Source organism: Leptidea sinapis, chromosome 8, assembly GCF_905404315.1.
Source record: "Leptidea sinapis chromosome 8, ilLepSina1.1, whole genome shotgun sequence".
NCBI classification, from domain to species: Eukaryota; Metazoa; Arthropoda; class Insecta; order Lepidoptera; family Pieridae; genus Leptidea; species Leptidea sinapis.
Genome location: NC_066272.1, coordinates 14,933,108 through 14,953,797, shown reverse-complemented (window position 1 = coordinate 14,953,797; position 20,690 = coordinate 14,933,108). Strand labels below are relative to the sequence as shown.

The 20,690-nt window shown below is 37.8% G+C and overlaps 1 protein-coding gene across 1 annotated transcript in view; it reads right to left on the bottom strand.

The window, feature by feature from the left end:
* The window catches only part of LOC126965648 (collagen alpha-1(I) chain-like), a 40,590-nt gene extending 19,900 nt beyond the window's left edge, over positions 1-20,690 (bottom strand). Inside the window, exons 1-10 of the mRNA XM_050809326.1 lie at positions 20,497-20,690; positions 19,422-19,643; positions 15,200-15,359; positions 12,817-12,979; positions 10,919-11,228; positions 9,019-9,128; positions 6,759-6,875; positions 2,728-2,919; positions 1,553-1,627; positions 579-689 (exon numbers count right to left, since the gene is read on the bottom strand). Coding sequence (XP_050665283.1) covers positions 579-689; positions 1,553-1,627; positions 2,728-2,919; positions 6,759-6,875; positions 9,019-9,128; positions 10,919-11,228; positions 12,817-12,979; positions 15,200-15,359; positions 19,422-19,643; positions 20,497-20,563 — 1,527 coding nt within the window. The 5' untranslated portion in view covers positions 20,564-20,690. The remainder of the gene's footprint in view (positions 1-578; positions 690-1,552; positions 1,628-2,727; positions 2,920-6,758; positions 6,876-9,018; positions 9,129-10,918; positions 11,229-12,816; positions 12,980-15,199; positions 15,360-19,421; positions 19,644-20,496) is intronic.

Below are 20,690 nucleotides of genomic sequence, written 5' to 3'. Positions count from 1 at the left end.
TAGTATTCCTTGGCGGTGAATTTTTTTTATGACAATATGGGACTTGATACGCTCTGCCCATTACAATGCAGTGCCGCTCAGGATTCTTGAGAAACCCAAAAATTGAGAGCGGCACTATAATTGCGCTCGTCTCCTTGATACTTAAGATGTTGTCTCGTTTGCCCAGTGATTTCATTAGCAACGGCGCCTTTCTGACGTAAGCACAGTAATGCTTACTACTTCACTGCAGAAATAGGCGGCGTTGTGCTACCCATAATCTAGCCGGTAACCTGTGCAAAATAGCCTACATACTGGTAAATACGAGGCAATAATCCTGTGATTCTTCTAGTGTTGCAAGAGAATGTTAGCGGCAGGGATGACAAAAGGTAATACATCAACCGGACTTCTGCCTGCTATATGAGCGCCCAGGCGCTATTGCTCTTACTAAGATACTTATACCTACGTCCGAAAGTCGGCCATTTGCCTATAACCTGTTATCTCTACGTAAACCACAATTATTGACAAAAATAGCCATGTCACGGATGAAAAAGGTTTGACTCTGGTGAGAACCAATATATTATGTAGAAATTAATACTTACAGGTTCTCCCTGTTCCCCTTGTTCCCCTTTTGGTCCTTCGGGGCCTATTTCGCCTTCAGGACCAATTGGTCCAGTTAAGCCCATTGGTCCTTCAGCGCCTCGCATTGCCTCCTGCATGTTTAACAAGCGACTACAATTTTAAGCGAAAGAGTGAGACATTGGTAAACTTTGCTAGCGCGCACTGCGGTATGGCCAGCAAAGTTTACCAATAGAGACGTAGCATTTCGTAAGCGGAACCGCTAAAATTCTGAGTTAATATTCTCTATTAAATTACAGAACACAGACTCCAAGTTTTCATTTATTTAATATAATGCTACAGTTTCTCCTTCCCATATGCAAGCTACGTCACTTGGATATGGGACTGCTGCTTCGACTGCCGAAAATAGCAAGCATCGCAAATATGTCGGTTTCAGTGAGTATTAAACCTTTGTGCCCTTTGGTCCCCGTGGGGCCCAGAGGCTATCTGAAACCGAAGCGCTATCAGCTATTTCGGTCAACGGATCAGCCTAGGTATCCAACACGGAAATGCTGCCAGTATTCATGGTACACTTCCCCGTAACGATAGTTTTAATGAAATACCATAATATCCATTAACATCAATGAGAATTCTGAAGAGATTTCTCTTTATGAGACCATAATGTTTTTTGCACTTCAGTATATCCACAAAAATTTTTTTTAGTATAGAACCAACACAAAAAATTTAATACTCGGTTTAGAGTTATTGATAAAATATAAGAGTTAGGTGTTATCCGGAGCGGATGGACACGATATACTAGTAGTGCGGTTCGAGCACTTCTTCCTGCAGAGGGTGGGATTACAAACAAATCCATAGGATGCAACAATTCTGCAGCAAATCACAGATTTTTTCCGCAAAGAGTTTTTGCGGAGTCCATACATACTTCACAGTTTTTCGGAAATAAAAATGCATCGTATTTTGCCGCAGTGTGCGCTAAGCCGTATGGGATATATTTTACCATATGCTGTGTCAGCATTTGTCGTAACGCTTCTGCCTGTGCATCAGGGCCTTTCTCATTTGCTGATTGTTGTAACTGTAAAACAGAAGCTTTATTATATACACGTAGATACATAACAGCAACACATAAATCATGCTATACTACCCTATTACTCCACAGCGGAATATCTAAGTGATCCGACAGCCTGGGACTAGATTATGAATATTTTATAGCGATAGAAATTACTGTACAATGTTGTATATTTTTATTAAAAAAAGAGCGCAAAAAAGGAATGCTGGGAGAGTTTCTTGCGCCGCTTCTTCTCTCTCAGAGAGCCATTTATTTCCGAAGCGGTAGTAGAAGATATTAGAAATGGCATCAAAAATAATTCTTAAGGAATAAATTTTGAGAAAATAAATTTATTTATTTAGATAGTTACACCAACAACACATCATTATAAAATTAAAATTTTACCAAGTACACAAGGGATAGTACAATATGACATGTCTTTACAGGTGTAAACAAATTTACAATAGTGCGAAAAGAGTAACTTAAAATTAAAGAAATGAAGAGTTATACAAAAATGATGATATTAAATAAATGCCTTTTAATGGTCTAGTGGGTGCATAGAAAACTAATTGAGAAGGTAATAGAAATGTTATAAGAAATAATTCCTGGCAGGGCGACTATCGTCTATATCATAATGAAGTAATAGAACAGTACTTTAACCTTATACTACAGCGCCGATCAAGCCACGCACACATACACACGATTAACACGCCCGCTAAGAAATCTTGGGGAGACAAACATATTAAGTCCACTCCGTACACCGGCCGCCGAGAATGTACGAACGCCGGCGTTACATGAATGGTCATTTCTTGACTTGGGAAGTAAGTTGGTGAACGCATGACGAGAGCGTTATGAACGAACGCTAGCGGTACGTGAACGGTGATTTGTTTATTTTTCTTAATTTCATTGCGTTCTTGAACAATTTCATAAATTAATATTTTATTTTACTTCAGTCGTTTCTCACGCCTCAACTTCTTAACCGATCATCTTGGAATACAGAAAAGGTCATGGGGATTTAATTATCTCAAATATATAATATTTATTAAAACTGTTGATGTTGTCAATTCAACGTCTGCAACTAGTGTCATAATGACATTCATGTTATGGTATAGATCTGTGTAACTTACCGGCACGACAAAAACATGTCCCGGGGCTCCGGGGAAACCCTGCTGACCTTCCAAGCCAGGTTTACCGGGTTCTCCCTTAGGTCCCCTAGGTCCCTGAGGTCCTGGTGGACCTTGGTATCCTCTAGGGCCGTTAAACCCCCGATTGCCATAGTCGTAATATGTATCTGATGTGTCATAGCTTGAACCGTTACCCTGTTGATTTAAATCATTTTATTAAATTATTTTTATGATAAGGTTAGTATTAATAAAAATGTTTATATAAATTTAATAGAGATAAGGGATTTTTTTTATGGAATAGGAGGACAAACGAGCGTACGAGTCACCTGGTGTTAAGTGATCACCGCCGCCCACATTCTCTTGCAACACCAGAGGAATCACAAGAGCGTTGCCGGCCTTTACGGAAGGTGTACGCGCTTTTCTTGAAGGTACCCATGTCGTATCGTCCCGGAAACACCGCACAAGGAAGCTCATTCCACAGCTTCGTAGTACGAGGAAGAAAGCTCCTTGAAAACCGCACTGTGGAGAACCGCCACACATCCAGATGGTAGGGGTGATATCCTAACTTGTGGCGTGTCGTGCGAAGGTGAAATTCGGCGGCAGGAATCAGGTTAAACAACTCTTCGGAACACTCCCCGTGATAAATGCGGTAGAAGACACACAATGAAGCGACGTCTCTACGCAACGCAAAGTGATCCAGCCGTTCACAGAGCGCTAGGTCCCCGACAATTCGAGCTGCTCTACGTTGCACGCGGTCAAATGGATCGAGCTGATACTGGGGTGCGCCAGACCAGAGATGACAGCAATACTCCATGTAAGGCCGGACCTGCGCTTTGTAGAGCACTAGAATGTGGGCCGGCTTGAAGTCTTGCCGTGTTCTATTTATGACGCCCAGTTTCTTCGAAGCCAATTTGGCTTTGCCCTCCAGATGGCCACGGAATTGGCAATCACTCGAGATTTCGAGACCCAGTATTCCGATACTAGGCGAGGCTTTAAGGGAAGTGTTCTCGAAGAGCAGTGATACGGCAAATGGGGTTTTTTTTGTGGTAAACGCGCAAACTTGAGTCTTCTGGGGGTTAAATTGGACAAGGTTCAACTGACCTGCATGGCCCGTGTATGCGGCTTCACTAGTGCTGTCGTCTGCATAGCAATGTATGTTGGCGGTGTCCAACATATCATTGATAAGCAGAAGAAACAGCGTGGGAGATAGCACACAGCCTTGGGGCACTCCAGCGTTCACGGTCTTGGGATTCGAGCAATAACCGTCGACAACGACCTGTATGCTGCGCCCAGTGAGGAAGCTGGAGGTCCACTTGCATAAGCTCTCGGGAAGCCCAAATGATGGAAGTTTTCGAGGAGCGCCTTGTGCCATACACGATCAAAGGCCTTCACTATATCCGGGCCAACTGCCAGGCCTTCCCCCTTGCTTTCAATAGCCGCCGCCCATCTATGTGTTAGGTATACCAGAAGATCGCCAGTCGACCGACCATGGCGAAAGCCGTACTGCCGGTCGTTGATCAACTGGTGACCCTCAAGGTATACCAAGAGCTGGCGGTTAATTATGCTCTCCATGATTTTGGAGAGTAGGGAAGTAATAGCGATAGGCCTGTAGTTTGCCGGATCCGAACTGTCTCCTTTTTTTGGGATTAGCCCTTGTCCATCCGAAAAATAAGTCCGGCTGCGCCGCCTCAAGGTGGTGGTGGACGGCGTTTAAATTGGAGTGAATTTCTCTGATATTACAGAAGTCCACATAAAGCGTGGAGCGGGGTGCCGTGGTGTTGCTTACCTGTTTGTCCTTAGATAAGCGCGGTACTGTGCCCAGAATACGAGGCAGCCCGAGCGAAAATGCTCGGGGAGGGATTCTCCGACTCTGGTAGAGCCGGTACCCTCCTGGGGTAATATATTTTAGGACCGCTCTCATATTTTTGTTGGGGGGGTGATGGGGAGGGGGATGGGGGAAAGGGATGGCCTCCAGTCCTCGACACTAACCAATGCGAAACATAGCGGCACTAGACCGCTACTTCACGCCGGTATTTTGTGCGAGTGTGGTAAGTAACCCGGACGAGTCTGACCCGATTGTGCTGACGTCATAAGACGGCAGCGTGACTCTCCCACTTTCAAAAAGCCCGTAGTCGCCTCTTACTACACCTTTGGACCTGGGACTACCCTATTCTTTTTACGCCCCAGGGCAGCACAGGGCAACATTGGGATTGCTTGTAACTAATTCTAGTAGGCTTCATAAGACACATAATAGCTTTAAGGGTAAATGTATATACTTTTATAATAAAGTCCTAGCCACTTCTCAGGCATTATCTATAAATTTTAAATGTTTTATGAAAAAATGGCTCTGTCGTAAATCCTACTACTCCACAGCTGAATATCTAAGTGATCGTACAGCCTGCAATCAGATTATGATTATTTTATAGCAATAACTTTTGTAATAATTGTATATTTTATTAAAAAGAGCGCAAAAAAGAATGCTGGGAGAGTTTCTTGCGCTGTTTCTTCTCTCTTCGAGCGCCATTTATTTCCGAAGCGGTGGTAGTGATTGAACTGACATTAAAAACAATTCCAAACGAATCAATTTTGAGAAAATGCCTTTTATACTTTTTACATATTTTAAATTTTGGAGTAATCTTCGTTTTCCTAAGTCAATACAATAAGTTTTAACTGGTTTTTACAAAACGAATGATCGGTTATATTATATAGTTTGTAAACATAACATAATAGCAGAAAACAGTGCAACATTACAACCATAGACAATATACTAGCGTTTAGACGAACTAAGCATGCGAGAGAGAACGAAGATACTATCTATTGTTACTGTAACCGATTTTGATTGACAAGTCGTAAACAGTCAGCCACGCTTGGCATTAGCTCCTTGAATATTAAACTAGCGTAATAGAGAAACACTCTCCTCATTGCGGCGAGACTAAATTTAAAATGTTCATGTGTGCTAGTTTTATAGATGTGTTAGTGCGTTAGTGAAGTGAGTAGTATTCTGCTTTTAGACAATCCCTGTGACAATTATTGATAAACGGCGTCATATTCACGTATACAATATTTTATTATCTAACACATATTTTCTTAAATAATTATAATCTTAAGAAAATAGAGTGTGTACTGCGTATATTAAATGTAATATTTAGGAGTTTAGTGTATATTATGTTCTAGGAAAATAAAAATCACGAATCATCACGTATTGAAGAATTAGTATTTACCTGTGAAATGTTTCTTTGGTTGGATTGTTTCTATATGTAACAACACAATCTAATACAGAACACGACAACATTATATTTTTAATTAATATCCGTTAAAACACATAATAATGACGATAAAACACTAAAACCAAAACGCGCTCCAATTAGACAGGAGACTAATGGACACTAAATTGTTTAAAAACGGTTTTTATGGTCTACACCTATTCCGTCTCTTTCTCACTAGGTTTTTATGTAAGGATAGTTATCTCGCTTTTACACAGGGTTTGTCTATTACGCTACTATACTAAATTTATGATTAAACCTCTAGCTAACGCTCACATTGACAAATCAAAATTGGTTATGCACTGTGGTAGGCTCCTTTGCACGGCTGCCGGCTAGTATATGGGTGTATACCACAACAGCGCATATTTGTGCTCTGAAGCAGTAATGTGTAAACATTATTGTGATTCGGTCTGAAGGGCGCCGTAGCTAGTGAAATTACTGGACAATATTGAGACTTAACATCTTTTGTCTTAAGGTGACGAGCGCAAATGTAGAGCCGGTCATAATTTTAGGATTTTTCAAGAAGCACAGCAGTGTACTGGGCAGGGCGTATCAATTACCATCAGCTGAACGTCCTCTTCGTCTAGTTCCTTATTTTCTTAAAAAAAATAAGAATATCGAGCTGCCAGGTCGTCTATACGCTAGCATATTCTAATCTATGATTACAACATACCTATTGCTGAATCAAGTAATATGGTGACAAAAATCTCTGAAAAAGAACTTCATCTAGATTAAATAAACCTCGTTGGTGATATTTTCGTAATATCTCACCTCGGATAAATCTGGCGGGTGTGTAAGCCAATCTGAACCTTCTGTCGTTGTAACAGGGGCGTAAAACGAATGTGTTGAAATCGTCGTAATATCCACTTCATCTTCATCACGTCGCATCTAAAATGTTGTGAAATCTAGAAGGGTATATGGCGAGGGCTTCCCGCGCACTATCATATTGTGTACGTATATTAAAATGTCTACACGAAGTAAACAGTGTGGCTTTTATGATTCGCAACATCGTGTTATATTATTTACTGATAACTCGCGAGTTGAATGCATTGTTCAGTAATGCGATAGTGCTGTGCCCTATATCGATGACCATAATCGTGAGTGTGTCGATAAATTTGAACAATGCTTCAATTTTATTATTTTCCTCTAATAATTATTGAAATGAAACTTCTAATGCGACATCCAATAAGGTTGCGTCGCTTGCATTAAACGTTTGTTGTCTAACGCTGACTGAATTTAGCCGTCTAAATTCAGAAGCAACTTACAAATTAGAAGATTCTGATCATACATCCCTAAATTGATTGCCTAGCCCTGGCCGTTAGCTCAATTTAAAAAACATGGAATATTTATTACTGCCCGGGAAGCAAGCAAACATGGACATTATGGGTGTTTTTGGAACCAGCGGACTTCAGAAAATTCCATTAATGGATTAGCGATCGTTTAAAACATTATTCAATCTCATGTTTGTTTTATTTATTCGAAACTAAGATACTATCCTACGAGACAGTTTTAGTTCAAAAGAAAGATTGGTCATAACACTAAGATTTATTGCTACAGGAAATTAATATCAAGATTTAAAATTCAGTTCTGTAATATCTGCTGACAAAAATTATCCCTGAAACATGTTGGGCTATTATTCAGGAATATAAAACAAACTTAGATACGTCCTCCACGCAGGAAGAGCTACGAGCGACTGAAATCAGTAACTTAACGCGAATACACCTTTCTAAATGCGTTTCTAATTAGGGTTCTAAATGGTTAGTCAAAAATCATACTTATTTATAAATTCAGGATGCTAGATTGCTGAATGCGATTATACGTGTCTAAATTCAGTAAGCACTGAATTCAGATGACTAAATTCAGTGTAGTGTAATAAACGCTATAGACGCGAGTGATAAATAATGTCAGGGTAAAAAAATCACGATGTTCTGCCGTTCTGGAATGTCACAGTGATTCTAAAGTAGCAACGTTCCAAAGTCACAACGTTCCGGAAGTCACTGACATATAAGTATCGATGTTATTTGAGTAACAGCTGTCACTCGACAAGTGATTACAACTTAGAATATTAAGTGTCAATATTCTAAGGTACCCGGGTCCAGGACTTCATATGCACTTTAAAGGTTCATGCAAAATGCAGGTTTCACTTCACGCAATTTTTTTTTGTTCTGCCTTTCTTCAACACACACGTCTAAAACATTTTTCGCCAGTTCACGTGCTTGGCGATGAATAAAAACTCGTTTTTTGGAACGGAACCTGATGGACTTGGATCAGTCGTTATAAAAAAAATTAAACAAAACGGGATCGCAACCTTAGTATTAACACGAGAACACGGTAAGCGACCTTTACCCCTGTCCCCGACTGCATTCAACTCGCGCGCTAACTGTATAATATGTTCTAAATATTATCCTGAATCTCCAAAATGTTATATTAAAAGTGGATATTTTTTTAGAATCCTTTATATATATGTTTTAAACATTGATATACAATAAACAACTAGACTCCCAACCGCCTATTCAAAGGTCACCAAATATTGTCCGAGCAGCGTTGTATATACGTATACATTAATTTGTACAGAAAACATTAAAACATTCATACAAAATAACACTTTATTTCGTGGCAGTAACATTCAAAGTTTATTGTAAACGTTCATTAGAGTCTCGGATGCGAACACGAGGCAAGAACATTTTGCTTAGCAATTGAAATGTAATTAATAGTTATTTAGCATAATGATTAAAAACGTCAAGTTAGTTACTCAATTTGACACCTGAAATAGGACACTCCATCCTTATTAAGTTTGGATATGCTGTTATTAAGGTAGTTTTTCACTGCGAACACTTTGTCATTGCGTGGCGTTGTATTCAAAGCGCGGTCAAGGCACAACTGAACAAAAAGGTTTAATAGGTGCGTAGGCAGAGATTTGAGCGTGATTGTGAGTCTAGTTGCTTATTGTACGTCAATGTTTTGAAACCAGTATGTTTTATTGTATATTATCGGCATTATGACAATTAGAGTGTATTAAACTTCACATTACCGTAGTCGCTGTGGAAATCTCTAAAGAGTCGGGATGCGTTATTTCAAAATTTTGCGCCGTGGTTATAAACTCGTCGGCGCCTGTGAACCTGCCAAATATGCTGTTTTCATCTGTAATATATTTGTAAGTTGAATGAATTTATTCTGTATAAGACGATCCAAACGTGGATTTAGATACAAATGGTTTAGAATTGAAAGTGCTACATCTCAAGGCATTTTCCTCATATGCAACTTTTGGAGTTGAGAAGTTTATCAACTGTAAAGTAGGTCCTGTAGATGGTGCCACAACCTGAGAGTTGAACAAGACATACCAAGATTTACGATCCATGCAGTTGGCTAAAATGCTAAGAGAGCTCGGATGGAACCCAAGAGACAAGTGTTCGAGTCCCGCATCGTTCATAAATTATGGTTACAAATTTAATGTGTATATAATAGTGAGAGATATCACTACTCGTATCATTGTAGTGCGCCGTAGCTATTGAAATTACTGGGCAAATGAGACTAGCTAGCATCTTATGTCTCAAGGTGACGAGAACAATTGTAGTGCCGCTCCGAATTTTTGGGTTTTTCAAGAATCCTGAGCGGCACTGTATTGTAATGAGTAGGGCGTATCATTTGTCATCAGATTCCTGCTCGTCTCGTCTCTTATTTTCATATAAAAAAGCGACCAGTCTCAGTGGCGTACGTGGCATTCAATAGTTTTGCCTTCCCATGATTGCTTCGTGGCCGTGTAAATCGTGTGTATGTGTGAGTCGATTTGGGCGCTCTAGTATGAAATTAAAATATTGTTCTATTACTGTATTGTGCTATTGGGGAGTAATACGCCCGCTGACAGAGAGATGGACGAATGTATGGACGGAATACCCTACTACTAAAATAGTGTTCCCGTTGGCAACCTCTTGGTTATAGATTATAGGTTTAGCAGGGTGTTTTCCGCAACTCAAGGACTTATACTTATGTGCACTTGTGTGCGTGATGGATTGACGGTATTACTTCTGCTAACCCCAATTCTACCAGGAACCCTTCATGTTGCCGATGATCTCTATTACTGACTTCGGCCTTTCGAGGGATTGTGCCATGTATTCCGCCACCTTTCGACACTCAAGAATGACATACAGGTTCTGCAAAGAGGGCTGTCTGTAACACCTTAAGTTAACAAGTGTTTGTTTAATGGGGCATGACCGTTTGAAGCTCCGGTTAGTAACCTAAATGCTGTCGCCTGAGCCGCCGTAGCTTTCGTGACAATCCGAGATTAACTGTCAATAGAGTCTCTTCAGTTTGCCTGCATGTGCTCAGGTTAGACCAGTGTTTTCGTGTTCTACCTTGGTGTAATGTTGCAGTGATTTCCGAAGCCAAGCGAATGGTAAAAGCACACAGGGTTCAGGACCAACAGCCTTCAACTCTTGGTTACCCTAAAAGGCATTTATAAAGGAAAATGTCACACAAATAGCAAGAAGTTTACCTGTTCATTCTATATTGAACTCAAAATTCTGACACTTTAGTCTCGTTAGGCCAGTAATTTCACTAGCAACGGCGTCCATCAACCCCAAACACAAAGTATCTTCAAGGCATCTACCACTACCTTATGCAAAGAAGCTTGCCATTAGTGACAAAGCGTCCCTAAAAGGCTGAATTGAAAGGTATTAAAAAATACTTCTAAAACCCACAACGTAATTTTGATTCCTTTATTTTGCGCATTTTAATATAGTTTTATTATTATATTCCATCTAATTAAAATAAAATCCGGTCGAGTTAGAGAGCCTTACAAAGTCCGGATTAATCCGGATACCTAACCCTACACGTACGTAAGATCACTCTAGATGACTCAGAAGTCCTCCAGAAGTCAGAATTATATAAAATTATGTCTTTAGAGTGTAAGATCAGAAAAACATATTACTCACCATTATCCGTTGAAGCTGGGTACGGCAAATTCAATCCGTAAGTGTCTGGAATCTGCCAGTAAGGACTTGCAGTGGTCACTGAAGTCGCCGCACCAAATCTGTTCTCACTTTCATTTCGCGTGAATCGATTTGCTTCGTTACTATTATAGAAATTAGGTATGATTTGGGTTGTCGTTATATGGTTAGTTTCTGCCTCAAAGTTTTCAAGTTCTACTCTGTACGGGTATGAAGGCCGACAATCAGGAGCTATGTTGCACATGTCGTAGGCAATGTCTGGTTGATTTGCGAATTGAAGCATTTCTATATCACCCTGGAATAAATTCCTAATAAGAGTAACATATAAAATACAACCTACTACTATTTAACATATGAATGACGGCCGATATAGCCCAGTGGTTAGTGACCCTGCCCACTTCGAATCCCGGTACGTGCAAATATTTGTATGGTGAATATGAGTCATGGATGTCTATATGTATTTGAGTATGTATATCGTATTAAATATATCGTTGTCTTCGTTTAGGTTAGTTTCTTTGTGATGATTGATTTTGAAAAAAACTAAAAAACATGATGGCTAATAATGGTTCACTTGTGCATATGGGGGTTAAAATTATCAAATTCACCCCATCACCTAACAGAAATACGTTGAATTACCGATTACCTGTATAAGAACTGTGTTTTCCGTGAGTTTATTTCGTTAATTGTACTTTAACGTAGAATTTGCGAGTGACAACTTATTCAGATAAACCCACCAAAGATTTTCGTGGTTTTAGATATCAAAATAAAAAAGTATAAATTATTAATTAACAAGAGCCAAAATTGTTTTTTATTTATGTTTATAATGTTATTATTCTTTATTATCTAGGAGTAATGAGGATTGTTTGGGTATCAGGTGTTCCTTACGTCAGAGGCATCATAATATAAATGTATGCCAATTTATAATGCGGTACGTAAGCCTTGTGGAACTTAGAACTGGATTTATAGGGATTACCATAACTCAAATCACAGAGTAGATAATATAAACTTATAACCATAAATCTCATATGCAGAATTTTATGCAAATAATGAAAAAGATGTAGCAATTACTTTAAAAACGATATGTTTATATAATAATAAAAATTATGATATTTTTTCTTTCATTATTAACAATTTTTTTTTACCTAATAATTTCCCCAGTAAGTGTGAAAAATTAGAAAAGTGTGCATTTTTAGTGAGCATGAAGAGGTGGTACAAGAACTTAACCAAAAAATAAGCAACAACGTGTATCTACATATTATTATGCAATGCATAAATATCACGCTTAATTAATACGAGTAATATCCGGACGACCGAGCCTTGCTCGGATTTTTAAGAATGTACAAAACTTGAACAAAAAAAAACTAATAGGACATCTGGATTCGTACCGGGGTCTTCTGCTTTCGTGATCACACTATGCGCCATCTGAGCTATTATAGTCTTGTTTAAAGTTGCCTAATTTACCTTTGTGTTCTAATGTTATTGTAGCTGTTTCTCATTAAAACACGGAAAAACTACAGTTTTTGAATTGAAACCTAGCTAGATCGATTTATCGCCCCCAAAATCCCCAGTATACTAAATTTTGTAAATACTAAAAATGTAAGCACACTTTTCTCCTAAGTCGTGCGCCAACTGTCAATACATAGAACGTTATTGATTGTATTATTATAGACTAGCTGACCCAACAGACACTGTTCTGTTAATAGAAAATGGTAGGGATGAATATCGTATTTGTGCGTACAGCTTTTACATTACCGCTTTATAATTGCCATGTAATGTAATAAAATTGATATATGTAGTATGTTGTCCTTAATAGATAGACATATGCCATCGCGGACTTTCGACATCGGCGGAAACCTAAAGAAAAATAAAGGAAACATATTTACCTCATAGTACTGGTCTGGCGTGACTTGTGTTCCCACAACGAGCACTCCAGCTAAATTGAATGTGCTTCCAGGTCTTCGTCGTAGGGCCAGGGTGTCTTGTACCTCGCAATCCACCAGTAGTGTCACCGAGTCACCCTTGACACTTAGAGCTATGCGGTGCCACCTTAAATATCAAATAGTTAGTGACAGCAGTAACAGTGTAAACATTACTGTGTTTCTGTCTGAAGGGCGCCGCTGCCGTAGCTAGTGAAATTATTGGGCAAATGAGACTTAATATCTTGTCTCAAGGTGACGAGCGCAATTGTAGTGCCGCTCAGATTTTTTGCGTTATTCAAGAATCCTGAGTGGCACTGAAGTATAATGGGCAGGGCGTATCAATTACCATGTCATGGTCGTCATAAAAAACACAAATCATTTGTTTCAATCAATGTAAATATTAAACAGCGTGAAATTACAATGGCAATATTTAAATAAACACCGGGTAGGTACTTATCTTAATCCTAATCATATACAAATAAATCTAAAATAAAGTAAATAATTGAAATTTTAAACAAATAAATTATACTTTTTTTGTTAATTGTGAATAAAATCTTCATACTTGTATGTGTGCCCATGTATATGTAAACAAATCTTTAGTTTGAAAATAGTACATTACGATACAAGTGCGCAAATTAGGTCGTTCCCGCACGAAAGAAGCGAGTGCAGGATGACCTATGTGCGCGCGAGTATCGTATAAGTACTATTTTTCCTATTAAGTTGCGCAAAGTTCGACTACTATAATTTTCAAACATTCCCGCACGCTTTTGTCAACGTGTGGGCAAGTGGTACTTTGCGAACGCAAAATCGAACTTTGCGCACGATAATAGGAAAATATTATTAAAAAACAATTTTTTATTTCTTCCAATAGAAGTTTTCAGTAAACCTTTACTGTTACCTTACAGATATACTCTCAATGATGACGTGATATTTCTCGAGAAGGAACATTTCAAGTCAATCACACTATTTTTGTTTCTAAAGGTTTACGATGACGTATAATTTTATTTACTACTTATAACACTTTTTGCTGATGACATCTCTATTGTAATTAAATGTAACAATGAATTGACATATGATATCGAAATTAATAAAACAATAAAGGACACAATTGAATGGCTTACTGAAAATAACCTGACTGTAAGTAAATATAAAAAAAAAAACAATGTATATTCTCTATTATAATAAGAATGGGAAAGGAAAAGGTATTAATGTTAATTATCATATTGAGAATATTAAAGAAGCACAACTTGTCCTTCAAGTCACATGTTGACAAAATCAAAAGCAAAAAAATATACCAACATGTATTTGTCCTCAGACGCGTATCAAAAACAATAGGTGAAAAAACAGTGCTAATGGCATATCATGCATTCGTGGTTTCAGCTTTAAGATATTGATTGGTCATATGGGGTAACTCGGTGAGCATAGGGCCTTTATTTATTGAACAGAAGAAGTGTATCAGGGCGGTTTGTGGAGCCGGACCCCTAGATTTTTGTCGACCGCTATTTAAAAAATTGAAAATTCTATCGCTGCCATGCCTATACATTTATGAGATAAGCCTATTTGTTCAAAAACATATGTGTGATTTCTATACAAAAAAAAATCCAGAAGGTTTTAAACACAAGATATCCAAATAAACTTATAATGCCCTTCTGTAGCCACCTGCATCTTTAAGTAGAAATTGTTACAGCATGTCTGTGAAAATATATAATAAATTGCCCAATGAATTGAAAGATTTACCTTTCAAAGTTTTTAAAAGAAGACTGCATCAGTGGTTAGTAAATAAGTGCTTCTATAATTTAAATGAATTTTTCAATACAAAATGTATATATATGTATAAATGTAGTCTATTTGATAATAATATATGTAAATTAATATACTTTTATGACATTGAATTTGTTAACATTATACATAGGTACTAAATGAATTATTAAGTTATTTACGTCTCATTATAATATCTTTAAATTTTAATTTTATAAATATTAATGATAGTTGATTATTATTATTATCATTATTATATTATTATCATGATGATTGATTGTGAAATCCCACATGTTTCAGTATAACAGTAGTGTTTAGACAATTTTGTAACATATTTTGCATGTCAATTGACGAAACATATTGGATTATCAATAATATTATGTTAACACCATAAGCACAATGTTTCCTGCAAATAAAATTTCATTTCATTCCATTTATTATTTTTGGTTTTTTTTTTACTGATTTTGGTAATTTTATTTTGGAAATTACTCAATAAGGGGTTCAGTTTTCTCTTACAGTAGCGGAATCTTAATAAGTAATTATATTATTACACTCACATATACAATTTATTTTTAACACGCTAAGGTACCTTTCATCAGCGATGTTGACACGAAAGGTGAGGAGTTCATGATCCTCAGGGTCACCTCTGGTATCCTCGTAGTACAGCTCGATCAGCTCACCCACAACCAATTGTAGTTGCTCATCACCAGAATCCGAATATAAAACGAATAGGGGATTTTGATCGGTACCTGTACAGCAAGTCAAAAGATTACGAACAATTCAATTTGCTCTCTGCCCTAAGGTGCCTGACGTCCCTTCACTTTTTCATTACCACTTAGGGCTATATTTCACCGAGACACCACAGAGGCGCAACCAGTGCCGCTACCAACAAAATTCATACAGCTCTATAGAGAGTAACGGCTGTTCCCAATATAGAGATAAATTACTACCAGCTCTCCCAATATACCCGTATAAGTCATTCTTATCGCCTTATATTGGGACTTCTATCGCTGGTAAGCTATACGTCCTCCCATTGATAGACAGCGTGTACGGATAAGGTGAGTTAGCGTCGATAAGTTTATTGGGACACAAAAGTCAACGATAGTTTTTATCTCAAGTAGGCCACAACCGGAGATAGACTGAATATTGGGAACGGCCTTTACTCACCCGGTGTCCGTTTGGTGGGGCGACCATCTCGGCCGCGTACACAGTATGTTACTGGTAGCGCCATCATTAATTACTATAACGCTGTATGGTGTCTCACTCACGCGGCCGGCCGTCAGTCCGGTCGCCAGTGACCCTCCCACCTCACTGCATGAAACACGTGGGCACTGTTTTGTTTTTTTAATTGCAAACCAAATCAAAATCACTTTATTCATGTAGGTCACGGAAATGACACTTATGAATGTCAGAAAAATATTTTTCTTATTGAATCTACCGCTATTTCGTAAAGGGTTGAGCTAATGAGAAGAAGTAGCAGGAAACTTATTGCCACTCTTTTATATCAAGCTTTACATTTTCATCGCTTTACAAATCATTTCAATTACAATATAATATAATATGTAAAGTGATGCAACAAACATACTCAAACGTCAAATAGTCAATGCCTTACACGAGTAAGTCAAATAAGTAAATGTAAATTAATACAAAAGTTATTGAGTACAGTAGCTGCATCATCCACACACACCGCAAATAAATAAAGGCATTTTGTGAGCATTTTATAAGCGCTTATAAATAAAAAAGATATATATATATATAACTTTCAAGGGTCTGTTAATTGCATACGATGGATAATTTCGATACAGAAAGGCTTATTATCGAAATGTGTGCCATCAATTTAGAATACTTCCTCATTAGATTATTCCGATAGAGATTTTAAAATGAAACGCTTGGCTAAATATGGATGAACCCACCACTGTTTCTTTTTTTTATCTTAAACTTTCTTTTCCTAGTTATATATATACAGCAGTAGTGCTATCTCTTCGAGGTCCATTTCGATACCGTCCTAGTGTGGTGTGGTGACTTTGGTGTCTGTATGGTGTGGAGTTTAGTAGCTTAAGCTTATGACTGGCTACGCCACCGTGCTAAGGGCTTTAAGGGCTATATTTCACCGGCGTCCCGGTGAAATATAGCCCTTAAAGTCAAGGTTACTTAACTAAAATTGTAATTTTATTTTAAAATTTATTATTTGGTATACTAACATTATTTTTATACGGCATTTTTCGGTCTTTTCTAAAAGTTTCAGTAACTGAGGTAGAGTGTTAGGAAATAGAATTCTCACAGCAATAACAGCACTACCACTCATTGAAAATCAATCCTTACTTTTTAAATATACATTATAACATTCCGGGGCGTGCATTCCATATAGGCAATTAGGCAATACCTGCCTTAAAAAGAACCTAAATTAAAACATACCACTAGTGTTAAAGTTAATTAAGTTCCGTCTATAATCAAACTTCTATTATACACCCACCCAGTTAGTTATACCTTACGCTAAATACCTAGTAAAAACCTTTGCCTCGCAAGGAAACTTCAAACTCAATACCTAAATTTCTAACTATTATAATATGATCAAGTACCTACTTGTACTTAAAGATTAGGTTGACCAAATGGTTTGGAAACTATATACAAACTATATACGTTACGGACGATATTCGTCTCGCTATGGATAACCAACAGCTTACTATCTTAACCTTACTTGATTTTAGTAACGCATTTGGTTCTGTCGATTTCGACATCTTAGTGAAATCATTATCTTCTTTAAATTTATCAGCAGATGCCGAGAGTTGGTTCCATAGCTATTTGATAGGGCGACGACAGCGTATTAAAGTTGCGGATATACAATCATCCTGGGTTCATGTTTCTGCCGGTGTTCCACAGGGAGGTGTCCTTTCTCCCTTGCTTTTTTCAATATTTATAAACTCCATCACTAGCAATCTAAATTCTTCTTTCCACTTATATGCTGATGATGTTCAAATGTATAGGCACTCCACGTTATCTGATTTACAATCTACAGTTCATAGTCTTAATAAGGATCTCGCTACCATATGCGAGTGGTGTAAAAATTATGGTGTAATGATAAATCCAGGAAAAACGCAGGCAATTATCATAGGCAGGCAACATCTGATCTCTAAAATTGACTGGGATGTACTGCCTAGACCTCGTGTCAATGATGTTTTAATCCCTTTTAGCAGTAATGTCAAAAATCTAGGCTTACATATAGATTCAAATTTTTCTTGGCAGACGCAACTGAATGATGATTAAGTAAAAAAGTTTTCTCCGCACATGGATCCCTGCGCCGGTTACGTAATCTTCTCCCAATACCTAGTAAAATATGTCTTGCGCAGACTTGCCTGCTCTCCATTCTTGACTATGCAGACATTTGCTATCCCGACCTTACCGAGGTTCAGCTGGATAAACTCGAACGCCTACAAAATTTATGTATTCGCTTCATTTTTAACCTACGTAAATACGATCATGTCTCCTCCTACCGAAAAAAACTCAACTGGCTTCCTATACGTCTACGTCGCAATTCCCACATTCTACACCTTCTTTACTCCATAATTTTTCACCAAAACACTCCTCTTTACCTTAATGACAGATTTGAGCTACTAGGGTCTCAGCATGAGCTTTCGTTGCGCTCTGCTGCGAAACAAATACTAAATGTTCCTTTCCATAAATCTGATAGCTATCACTCTTCTTTCATTATTAATGCCATCACTCTTTGGAATCAACTGCCGCTTACTATCCGTCAAGCACAATCATTAGCATCCTTTAAAAATCAACTAAAAAAACATTATTTGTCCTCTATTTGATAGAATCTATCTGTATGTATCCACCAACATAATTCAACAATTCTGAAATGTTAATTATTGTTCCTACTTTTTACATATTTTACTTTCTTATAAATTTATCTATATTTTAGTATAGTACATATTATGTGTGTCTATATTTTTGACACTTCTTACCCTTTTAATGTACTGCCTTTCTCTTTTATTGTATTACAAATGGTTGGCTGGAAGAGATCACTATATAGTGATAAGGCCGCCATTTGCACCATATCATGTAATTATGTATGTTAGTAATTAAGTTATATTTTGTTAATGTGGTGTCAAAAAAGTGTAATAAATAAATAAAATAAATACAAGACACAAACCACTTTTATAGCCTAGCGCTGTTGGACGAAAGCGCAAAGACATCTATAACAGTAACTATCTACAATGCCTAGTTTGCTACTAAAGCAATGCGTGCCCCTGATAACTTTGTAGCCAAGATCATTTTTATTTAAAAAATTAAATACACTTGTATTTTCAATCGATGCTTTCAGTTCCAGCGCTTGAAAAGATTTTGATCAACGAGCGTACGGGTCACCTGGTGTCAAATGATTATACTGCCGCCCACAGTCTCTTGCAAAACCAGAGGAATTACAGGAACATTGCCAACGTAATCGAAAGCTATAAGAGCTTGTTTTGAAGGTACTTTTGTCATATCGTCCTGGCAACGTATAACATATTCATTCCACGGTTCGATTCTATGAGGAAGAATTTTCCTTGCACGCATTGTTGAGGAACGCCATACATCCAGGTGGTGGGGATGATATCCTAATTAATGGCGTGACGTGCGAAGTTGGAATTGGGCGGCAGGTCAAACAGCTATTCGGAACACTCCCCGTGATAAATGCGGTAGAAGAAACACAATGAAGCGTCTTTACGCAACGCCAAGTGATCTAGCCGTTCACAGAGCACTGGTTCCCTGAAAATTCTTGAGCAGCTCTGCATTGCACTCGGTCAAATGGAATTAGATTACTTTACCTTTGAGTCTAATAACAGCTAAAATTGAGAAGTCTTCTGGAAACGTATTGTAAAACATTCCAGCTGCAAGTTGATGCAGGGTGGCGTTCTCGTTGAGGGCAAACGCTAAGTACTCCTCCTCAGGGCTTTGTAATGACTGACATCGCCCAGGGACTCGTGATAAGCCTTCTGGAAGAGCCCCATCCTTGACTACAGATAGAACATCGAATACTTCCAGTTTATCTGCAAATGAATAATTTGTTATTTTCGTAGTATGTCCTATGGTATATTGCTATGGGGTAATGCTGCCGATATCAATACCATCTTCATCTGCAGAAGAGGGCTATTCCGCTATTTATAACCTAGGTCCTAAAGAATCATTGAGAGCAAAATTTAAAGAAATAATATCTTGAAACAAAGCCTCTCAATATATTCTTAATAATGTTATGTAGGTACATAGGAACATAAGCAAATTTGCTACAAACTGTCAAAACTAAAATGTTAACACCAACAAACATAATCTTATAATGTCTACTACTCGATTCAGTCGAGTTAGTAAGTCTTTGTAAGTATATGCTTTTACAGCAAGATCCTAGAAAATGTGCAAAACAAATGTATTACGAAATTCAAACGAATTGTTAAAAAACGTTTGTGTGGTAAAGGTACGAGTAACATAAATTTCTCGATCATACCACAAAGCTAAATCAGTGTTAGCTGCACTATGTAGCTCTAGTAAAAAGTGTGTGTGTACTTATGTATGCACGCAAGAAGATACACTGTTTTGGCCTAACTTATAATAATAAATCAGTTATTGTTCGTGCTATTCTACGTTTTTAGAAAGAACAATTTTGTAAAAATCTTGCAAAGTTGGCTTTGGCAATTAATTATTAAATAATGAATACGGCTGTATGGGCTTGAACCCTTTGCCTGTCCTAAAAGAAAAAAATAACGAATGACGCAAACGTCAGAAAATTTGAGGAACCAACTTCAACCTGTTACTATTGTGTTATAGTGATGCGCGCGCATTCTTAAATTTCACTCTCATTATTTTTTCATAACACGCCTGAAGAAGTATAACTTTAAAATGTAAACTCACCATCGCTTGTTACCAGCCTAAAAACACAAAACAGTAAAAGATATATTGTTCTTATTTGTAGAGCCATTGTGGCCTTAATAAGTTTCTTGGACGGCTATTTACAGTTTCCATGCCGGAATCTCCATAAGATGGAGATGATACTGTCACTGGAGTGTTCCCGAGGCAGGAGTTCATCCGCCTCCGATACAGATGGT